Here is a 10,572-nt window from a genome sequence, read left to right on the forward strand (position 1 = left end):
GGCACACGTCACAGTCACGTGGCGTCAGCGCTGTATCAAGTCGGACAAAATTTCTAACCTGCATGCACTGCTTCAAGTCAGCCGACGATCGGTTTGCTCAGAGCTGCATGAAGTCGAACAAGCCTATTATCTGACCCACACTCCGGAACAGAAGAGGGCGGAATTGCACCAATAAGCTGGATGCCAACCGCCGTTAAACTGGGAAGAAGACGAATATGACAGCTTGCTGTGAGAGACAACGGTGAGAATCGTATTTTTTTCCGAAATAATTATTTAAATTGAAGTGTATAAGTCATTTTCATACAGTGGTATTGTTTTTGGAGTTAATAATTTATTAAAACTAAGGCGTAAAGTAGGCAACATATAAGCAAAAGGTCTAAAGACGCTATCCTCAGGTATTACAGGCTCAATCTGTCTGTGACCTACATAATATAGCATATTTGTGATTTTGCTGTAAACATGTTTTATAATGCATAACTAACAGGGGAGCTCCATTAAGTACACGACTCAAAAGTGGATTTACATAAACCATATATACTTCTTGAAGACTATTACTAAATGTCTATTTATCATCTGACTGGATAATGTTTGATAACTATTGTAGATGCGCACATCTAACAGACATGAAATAGGTGTCTGAGTGATGTGTGTGTGATATTGTGTAGAATTCACTTTTGTCAACACTGCTATAGATGAGTGTGAGTCATGTAAACAAACAAATCTACATAAAGTAACTAAACATAAGTTATCTATTTTATTTGTCCATTTGCAATATTGATAATTTAAGGAACATTTGTGTTGGATAAAAAGTGAGTTACATCAGTTATTAGCTCAACATGTAAATGCAGTATATCACAGATAAATCACAGAGGAGACTGACTCTTGTCTGGATGTTACAGGAACAGATTATGTTTATCTGCTGTAGAGTAACTGATGAAGGAATGCTAACATCAAAGGATTTGTGTAAGTACACTACAAAAATAAATGAAACATTTTAAATCTTAAGTTGTATTTTATTTTAATTAATGTAATTTTAAACAACTATTACACCTCTTTTCTTATTCTTGATTTCTGTGCATTTGCTGCAGATCTTTTGTGGTGGAGCAGGACCTGCAAGGAAAGGTGAAAAAGAGGGAAAACCTGAAACAATAGAATAATAATACGACTTTTTGTATTGTGTATGTGTATTTTTGTAGGACATGGAAATGTCTGTAGACTGGTGTGTGCACTGAGGATGGAGAATTTACTTGTAAATTCTGTGTAAATGTTTTTCAGGTAGTCGTGCTCATGGGGTGCAGGCACACGAAAGTTTGGAGCAGACACAGCAGCAGTCAGATTGTCCTGCACGTGTTCTTCTGCTCTCGCTTCAAGGTTGTGTGGATCAGAGAGCCGTCATCAAGGTCTTCTTCATCCTGTTGCTCAACGACATCCCCGTTGAGAAGAGTGAGATTGTGAAGTGCAGCAGCAGAACTGTATCAGCTGTGTTCAGATCGCAGGAGGATGTTGGGTTCACCATCTGTAAATACAATACGTTTGAATGAAGCTTTGTTTCATGTGTTGTTGACTTGTACATGTATGCATTTATTGTGATGCTAACTTTTATACATTATTTTAATCATTTAGACATGTTTTTTGTTGTCAGTAAATTACAAATATTTTATCCATTCATGTATTAATTACTTGACTGAAAATGGATGTATTCACATCAACTGCATTTATTTAACTAGTATATATTCATGTATAGCTGTGTCACAAAAGAAAATACATTTGGCTTATTTTACTAAAATGTCATTTTAAGAAAAAAATATATATAATTATTGGTTGGCATTTATCGTTATTATTGCATGGTAAGTGTTGGGGTGGGCAAAAGATGCAATTCATTATGGGGTAATGTTAATTTTCGAGTAGTAATACTTACATTTTTAGAGTGTCAAATCAACAGTCTTCTCCAAAGCTGAGATCTTCGAGCAGCTGATCGAAGTACCCTATGTGCAGATATCGCAGTCGCTGTGAGGTGTTTGTGCACCTGACCCACTTTTTTTATTATTATTGCCAAATTATTTCATAAAAGATCATGGTAAGACGGTTGTATCTAACAATAAACAATCATAATGCCATAAAACAGTAAATATTAAAAAAAAAAATCATGTTTTCATCATAGTATGACATACTATACAAAAAAACATTTTTCACGTAAAATAATTGAAAAAATATTCAAGAAATAATGATTTTGGGTTTTCAATTTATTAAAAAAAAATGCTTTAAGGATAACACTTGATCACATTAGTTGAGTAAAAAAAAAAAAAATTGAAAATCAACAGTATTGGCTATACTACAAACACAAAATAAAAAGGCAGCCGTTTCTGAAACATGTTCTTCATTATCAAGATAATTACAAATACATTAATTAAACCTGTCACTTATGTCTTTTACGTTTTTGTGCTTGTTTTAACTTTGTAGGTCACATGATCAACATAGAGGATGGTGATATACAAATTGCATTCAGACTTCATACATACGCATTTATGCTGTAGAGTATATATTCTTTTAGCGCTCGTTAAGTTAGTACTTATTGAAATTAAGTGCCTAATTAAAGGGTATGCGGTTTCGAACGCATCCCGACAAAGTCTCGTTTTGACATCTCGCGTGGTTCTGTGTGATTTGAACAACTTCAAGTTACGCCTCCTACTTCAAGTTACGCCCACTTCAAGTTACGCCCCCCGTCTTGCAGTCTGCAGACAGACCCTTCTCTGTCTCCAACGTACACGGACCGCGCTGGTTTCAGTCAGGTCCTGTAAGAAGATGTAAAATGCCTTAGTTTTCGTCGCTTGGCTGAAAAAAGAAAAATCTTCATCATGTCTGGAAGAGGCAAAGGCGGTAAAGGGCTCGGAAAAGGAGGCGCTAAGCGTCACCGTAAAGTGCTGCGCGATAATATCCAGGGAATCACCAAACCCGCCATTCGTCGTCTAGCTCGCCGCGGCGGAGTCAAGCGCATCTCCGGTCTGATCTACGAGGAGACCCGCGGTGTGCTGAAGGTGTTCCTGGAGAACGTGATCCGCGACGCCGTCACCTACACCGAGCACGCCAAGAGAAAGACCGTCACCGCCATGGACGTTGTGTACGCGCTCAAACGTCAGGGACGCACCTTGTACGGCTTCGGAGGATAAAAGACGACAACCACAAACCCAACGGCTCTTTTAAGAGCCACACACACTCTCACTTAAAGAGACTGAATTACAATGTTGTACTCTACGATTATACCGTTTCAATAAAACTGTTAGGATTAATCTTTAACTAAAAGTGTTTATCGTTTATTTGTGTTAAGACTATCTGAGATGATCGGTATTTCTTTGATTTGAAGCTGAAAATCTTATTGTTCCAATTAAAGCTTGTATAATAACTAGTTTTGTTATTACAAGCGTATATAATAGGTGTTGTCTATTTTTGTGGTTTATGAAGTCATATTGTTTAAGTGTTTTAGATTTGAATAGAGCTGACTTCCAGAATCAAGAAAACGTTTAGATGCAAAGGTACTCAAACCCAAAAGTAAATTTGGCAGGATAACAGAGGAACATGAAGTGTCTAATCATTTTTTTTTTTTCTTTTTCTCCAAATTCTCTCGATTGGTTTATTAGAGGTTATAAACTTTACACAGTTCGATATTGATCCTGTGTGAAATTTTAGAGGCATTTCATTGTATAGAATAAAATTAACAAAAAGAGCGGGAAAGGAAACAGAGTTGGTGGGGGGTGTCTGTAAAGCGAGCTGTGGGCGGAGTTATAATATAGCCACATGTGATTGGTCCTCGTACCATGCATTATTCTTCGAGTTGTCCAATTAAACACAAGTTCATGGGTTTGACCAATTAAAATACGCATTCATAAACGTCCCCGTCTCTCTGGTAATTAGCATAGATCAGTCAATAAATGCCTCTGTCCCGCTCTTACTCATCATTGTCTCGTGAGGTTTTGATCTCCAGCAGCATCATGCCTGAACCAGCAAAGTCCGCGCCGAAGAAAGGCTCCAAGAAGGCCGTCACTAAGAGCGTCGCGAAAGGAGGAAAGAAGCGCAGAAAGTCCAGGAAGGAGAGCTACGCCATCTACGTGTACAAAGTGCTGAAGCAGGTTCATCCTGACACCGGGATCTCTTCGAAGGCGATGGGCATCATGAACTCTTTCGTCAACGACATCTTCGAGCGCATCGCCGGTGAGTCGTCTCGTCTCGCTCACTACAACAAGCGCTCCACCATCACTTCCCGAGAGATCCAGACCGCCGTGCGTCTGCTGCTGCCCGGGGAGCTGGCCAAACACGCCGTGTCTGAGGGCACCAAGGCCGTCACCAAGTACACCAGCTCCAAGTAGAGCTCCGCTGCAGCTCAACACACAAAGGCTCTTTTAAGAGCCACACAACTTCTCACTGAAAGAGCATCTACTGATATTTGATCTTAAAGTTCAATCGTAAATTAAGCCAGATTGAGCTGAACTTCGTTTGCTTACAGAAATAAACCCATCCATTCTCGGACTTTAGAGTGATCCAGATAATGACAATAAAAGGCATTTATATAATAAATATATACATATTCATATATACACGGGAAGGGAAGTCGTGGCCTAATGGTTAGAGAGTCAAGACTCCCAATCGAAAGGTTGTGAGTTCGAGTCCCGGGCCGGCAGGAATTGTGGGTGGGGGGAGTGCATGTACAGTTCTCTCTCCACCTTCAATACCACGACTTAGGTGCCCTTGAGCAAGGCATCGAACCCCCAACTGCTCCCTGGGCGCCGCAGCATAAATGGCTGCCCACTGCTCCGGGTGTGTGTTCACAGTGTGTGTGTGTGTTCACTGCTCTGTGTGTGTGCGCATTTCGGATGGGTTAAATGCAGAGCACAAATTCTGAGTATGGGTCACCATACTTGGCTGAATGTCACTTCACTTTCACTTCACTTTTCACTTTACACACACAAACAAATGCAATGATTTGGCCATAAACTAGTCGATTTTTAAGTTCTGAAACTATATTTTATTATACATTTCCAAACACAGTTTCTTACATTTTAATTATTATTTCCACGCTCCACCATCTTGATGAAAGAAAAAGCTAAATATACTGAAACTTGAAGAAAAAAAAAAGTGCAGAAGGAGCCCATCTCAAATTGACTCATGTGCCCTGAGCTTTTAAACATACCTGACTGGATTTCTCATTAATTAATTTACTATTATTCTCTTTCTGTTTCACACAAGACTGAGAGCAGACTCTCACACACTCTTCAGTGCATCACAGAGTCTGAGATCACGTTCTCCCTCAGATCAACAAACTCAAGAGCAGATCATCTTCTGCTAGTCTTCCTCATCCTCTTCCTCCTCCGGTGAATACTCTTCATCTCCAGAGTCAGTGAGGTCCTGCTGCTCCTCTTCTTCCTCACTCCTCATCTCCTCCTCACTCTCCTCCTCCTCCTCATCATCTTCATCATCACAACTCTCTTCATCATCATCTTCATCCTCCTCCTCAGCATCTCCCTCTAATTCACCTTCAGAAATCAAAGAAAAAAGACGCTCTTAAATGCTTGAGACTGGATCATCAGATGTGATATTTACAGGTAAATAATTAATTTGCTAAAGGCATTAAATGTTTGTTGCTCAGAATATCTTCAGTTGATTTTCTCAAACTCTTTGACAAATAAGCCCTGCGTTCACTTGCTATTAGTAATTTTTTGTGAATGTCTGAACAATATTTTGCTGAGATGCATCAGGACACATTCACATTGCAAATACAACATGGGCATGAGTTCGAAGGTATGATGCCACTGAAATAAATGTGTTCTTCTGTATTGCGGCATACATCCAAGTGTAATGTATTATCAGAAGAGGAAACGTGTAGAGCGAGGACTTGGATCAGTGCATCGGTTGTTGATTGATGTTGTAGGGTTTAAATGCCACTGAATGACTGAAGAAATCTGTCATTTTCACCAGAAAGACCAAGAGTTGACATCTTAAATGAGCATGACAAGGCTGGCCAGATATTAATATAAATGTAAGTGTTGTGTAGAATAAAATAAAAACAATCTCTAGTGTTGTGAAGTTCCAGACGCCAGAACTTGAGATTTGAAGAAAAAGACAAGACGCCAGCCGAACAAACAGTAGGTGGCCAACCAAAATGACCTTTCTGCCTCCACCGCCGCCACGTCTGTAAAGTGCATTTGCAGCTTTTGACCGCTGAGTGGCGCTTTAACCACAATTGATCAAACAAGAGCATCAAAGTACATTTTCGCAAATAGCCATTAGCTTTGCCTCACCGATATGTTACATTTGACTGCTGCAGTCGGGGAAAATGAAAGAAAAACACTGTAGCTAAAATATTTAATATTCACAGGTGAAAGTTTAGTACTTATGAAGTCATGTGCGTTTCTTAGAACAAATTCAAGCAGGATAAATGTCAAGCCTATGAGTCTGTGCTTATATTTTCTCTAAGCTACACAGTATTAAACTATTTTAGATTTGACATTTAACGGGTGCAGTATTATTTATTTAATCTGAATTATGTTGGTTTACTTTGCATTGGAGCATAAAAGTGGTAGCCTATATTAGTGAGCAAGGCTACATGGATTAATATGCAAAATGTCAATATTCTGACATATAAAGCCTATATTTTAATTTAGATTTTAAAATCTTTTAAACTTTTTAAAATCCCTTTAATAAAACATGCATTTTTGTCACACACTACTTTGTTATTCGTTACCTGTCCTTTATTTTGACAAATAACTTTTTGGGAAAAATATATGTCTGTCATTTAGACAAAAAAGGGGATTTTAGGTAAAGTAAAATAAATAAATTGCAGCCGCATTTAAATGCAGGTGTTTATCATATTATCTAAAAATATATCTTAGTTTTATTTTGGACAATTGCAAATTATGTAAACAAATATTTACTTTAATAATTCACATTTTGCATATGCATTACATTCAAATTCAAGTGAAAATTATTAATGCGCATTAAATGACAGGGAGGCACCCTCTCGATCACATGAATTTATTCCTGATAATGAAATTAATTAAAATTGGAGTTTCTCACAGACATGAGAAATATATCTACAGAAAGCTTGAAATGTCTACCTTTAAATGAATCAATTCAATGTAAATTTAATATAAACCTGGGATTAGTTGAATAATTACAAATTAACTAGTAACTAAAAATCTTACGTGGGGGCAGACCTATTAAATACCCTCTAGACATCTATGTTAAAGTTTTTAAAGCATTTTATATGGATTTGCATAAATTCTTATTTCAGGACGGTCTGTAATGGAGAGATGCCTTAACATTGATTTTTCTTCTGAAACAAAAATGAACATGTAAATAAATTGGATATTTTATGTTTTAAGAATGGCTAACACTTCTCTGCAGATATTGTTGCTTCTGGTTTGTGCATTGTAAATAAAAAAAATAAAAAAAACACATGTTTGGCGGCCCATTGGGGAAAAAAATTTACTGCCCCTGTTATTGTTGGGTTAATAACTTAGTTAACAATCTAACTTCTGTTTACTGTCTTTATTGAATGAACTGGCAACGAACAGAAAATAACTTGGGCTGGCACCGCTCAGCAAAACCGGAAAACCAGATCCAGGCAGAGCTCGGCAGCGGGTAGACAGTCAGCGGAGCAAGCAGTCAGGAGGGAACATGTTGACAGCCATTTATACATGTTTGAATTTGTTGTTCTGTAGAATATGCAGCAAAAATATCTAAGATAAATTGGTGGTTAATTCTTAAACCAATCAGCGAGCTCGAATGGTGGAAGCATAGTTACGGTTTAATATTTATTTTTTATTTAATTATATATATATGAAATTATGTTAGACATTTTTACATATATAAACAATATTATTAATTATTTTAATAGTAATTGGCGGCCCACTTGCAATACCATCGCTGTGGCCCACAGGTTGAAAACCATTGGTTTAGACTGAAAAAAAATTCAAATAAAAGTTAATTTTGTTTAGTTTAGGTGACTTCCTCTGAAGGCCTGTCGTGATAGTCGATAAATCAATTAATCGCATGAAAAAAAAATAAAAATAGCTCGATAATTTTTCGGCCGCAATAATTTATTTTTAACACACACACACACACATGGCAGTTGCGCTCCTGAGGTGTCTGTCGTTGCTAAGCATCCATCAGCTGCAATCATAGTTACAACAAGTACATTTCAGTAATGGATTTCCACCACCGAAAAACCCTTTCTGTAACTCTGCTACAAGATTAATTTTCAAAGAAAATTAAAAAACCCTGCAGTGTTTTACCCCGAAGGGAGCTGATTGAGTTGGTTCACATGACCTGGTGCGCTTGCGTCATTCTGAAAATCTGTTGTGTATAACGGTGTGGAAGCGCCTGGAAAAAATGAGTGCGTTGAGAGCGCATTGCTTCCATTATGAGCGCGCATACCTTACATCTTCTCTTCAGCAAAATTTGTTATTGTTACAGCTCTATAAAAAAACTAAAACTATATTGTGCTATACAGTATTCAACATTTGAAGTGGATCAAAACCTTTCTTCGAAGTTGTCCTAGAACCAAAATGACGAGGCATTTGCCCTACTTTACTTAAACCTGCTCTGCAAGTTTGAAACCCTCATAAGACACTGTTCATATGAAAGAGCAAGAAATGGACACCTTTATTTCGACCCCCACAAGCTATACAGAACTACCCCGAACCTCACCCCCCTCCAGCTGGACGGTATTCGGGCTGTTTTTTGGCTTCAAGGAACGGTGTTTTGTTATGCTAGCTACCGAGTTGAAATGCTGTCTGCACTCACAGCAGCCGTACTCTTTTTATTCATTTTCTCGCAGCCCATATTATTATTTTCACAAGACCATAATAATAACAATTATCAATTGATAATGAATCATTATTTTTACTATAACCTTTATGTCAAACATTTTGAAATCGTCCACAACTGAGCAACGCGGGAGGCAGGCTCTGCACAGAGCGCACGGAGTGAATGTGATGCACAAAGTCATTTTCAGATGCAATGAAAAAAATAATAATCATAATCATTATAATTTTTTTTTTTTCCTGGATAAAAACATACACAAAAGCCTAGAGCCAAAAAGCCAAAAGCCTGTTATATTATAATGTTATTGTTGCATTACGTCTTCCTTTCCTCTCCGTTTTTACAAATTATTTTAACAAGCAACTGACTTGCAGTTAACGTGGCGGTACACACGGCGGTAGCATATTAACCATTGTGGTTGTCCACCTACTGTATAACAATCTCAATCAGATGATCCACTTTGATACAACGCAGAACCTATGACTTCATCTTTAAACACGTGCTACAGTTATTTCCCTCTACAGCAGGCACAGCGTGTTTGACTCACACTGTTTTTATTGAGCTGTCCTCTTCGTAGTGGGAGACTCGTGGGTTCATTCATATATAAGACTGTAAAAAAGCCTGGCAGCTGTGTCTAATAAAAAAAAAGCTGTGTCCGGAGACGAAGTCTTTATTGCTTTATATTTTCTCTTAATGCGTGTTTTCTTTCCGTGTTTTTTTTCTTGACTTCTACTCAAACTGTCTGGCAGGTAGTTGATTGCTCCCAGCTGTACCTGCTTACCAATCAAGAGTGAGTCCAAATAAAAGCAGAGCTCCAGCTACCAGAGAGGAGAGAACGTTTCCCCAAGAGCTTTCTCCAGAGCGTTGCCTGTGTTCTGCTCAGCCTGTTGTCTCAGTTGGTGGTTGTTGAGCTGCTTAGTGTTCTGCTTTGGTATTGTAGTAGTTTTGTTTCTTTATTCATTGTGATATTCTTTAATACTTATCTTTTGTTATTTTAGTTTAAGAGACTTGTATTATCCTTCACTTTTTAGTTTGTTGCTTAGTTTGTAGCTGCTATTATTAACATCTCTCTTAGCAGCTACTTTAATGTTAGCCTACTTGTGTTTTGTTTATTATTTTTGATTTGGAAGCTGTAGGGAGGTGGATGCCATTTCTGTTTAACCCTGTTTTCGGGCTAGGAAGGGAGCTAGGGTACAAACCTGTTATTTTTGTTTCTCTTTTCTTTGTTAGTATAGTTATAGGTCACTAATTCCAGTTAGCTTGTTTTGTTTGTTGTTTTGGCTTTATCCTATCCTGAAGTTATCGCTTCCTTTTCTTTTTTTGTACGTGTTCCACGAGCTGTGAAATAATAAAATATTTTTCTGGACAACTTGTCGCTTGTGGTGCTGTGGCAGGACTCAGAGCAACGCTCTTTAAAATATTTTACTTTTGTTGCGTCCACATTTACCCCAAGACATATGAGGGACGTAACAAAGAGACAGTATTTTAGTTCATTCACTAGTTCATGCTTACATATAATTAGCTGAGGTATGGTATGCGTATTTGGCGTGCTGTCCGGGGAAGGGCTCCGAGCTCGGGAATGGCCCAAACCTAGAGTACCCCCCCTTCCCCGTCTATTTATAAAGTGAACTCAAAGTGAGGAGATGGGGTGGAGGAGGGATGCTGATAAACCGTCAATGGATAGAGGGAAGTCAGCGATATTTATACTATGGGATTGATTACTTGATTATGGTCCACCTGTGTTGATTAGGCTAAGTA

At 38.1% G+C, this 10,572-nt stretch overlaps 3 protein-coding genes across 3 annotated transcripts in view; 2 read left to right on the top strand and 1 right to left on the bottom strand.

Moving 5' to 3' along the window:
- Positions 1-2,833: 2,833 nt before the first annotated feature.
- Positions 2,834-3,209, top strand: LOC132112142 (histone H4). The gene has a single exon (XM_059519725.1). It carries the CDS (start codon positions 2,856-2,858, stop codon positions 3,165-3,167), a length of 312 nt encoding a protein of 103 aa, XP_059375708.1. The 5' UTR covers positions 2,834-2,855; the 3' UTR covers positions 3,168-3,209.
- A 702-nt stretch (positions 3,210-3,911) lies between these two features.
- Positions 3,912-4,409, top strand: LOC132111805 (histone H2B-like). The gene has a single exon (XM_059519414.1). It carries the CDS (start codon positions 3,927-3,929, stop codon positions 4,359-4,361), a length of 435 nt encoding a protein of 144 aa, XP_059375397.1. The 5' UTR covers positions 3,912-3,926; the 3' UTR covers positions 4,362-4,409.
- Positions 4,410-4,994: 585 nt separating this feature from the next.
- LOC132112240 (E3 ubiquitin/ISG15 ligase TRIM25-like) overlaps positions 4,995-10,572 on the bottom strand; it is an 11,613-nt gene continuing 6,035 nt past the window's right edge. Inside the window, exon 7 of the mRNA XM_059519751.1 lies at positions 4,995-5,525. Coding sequence (XP_059375734.1) covers positions 5,335-5,525 — 191 coding nt within the window. The 3' untranslated portion in view covers positions 4,995-5,334. The remainder of the gene's footprint in view (positions 5,526-10,572) is intronic.

The sequence above is a fragment of the Carassius carassius genome, chromosome 2 (genome assembly GCF_963082965.1).
Source record: "Carassius carassius chromosome 2, fCarCar2.1, whole genome shotgun sequence".
Taxonomy (NCBI): Eukaryota; Metazoa; Chordata; class Actinopteri; order Cypriniformes; family Cyprinidae; genus Carassius; species Carassius carassius.

Excerpts from the sequence above, each read along its gene's own strand:
- LOC132112142 (XM_059519725.1), top strand. The coding sequence starts at position 2,856 with ATGTCTGGAAGAGGCAAAGGCGGTAAAGGGCTCGGAAAAGGAGGCGCT.
- LOC132111805 (XM_059519414.1), top strand. The coding sequence starts at position 3,927 with ATGCCTCTGTCCCGCTCTTACTCATCATTGTCTCGTGAGGTTTTGATC.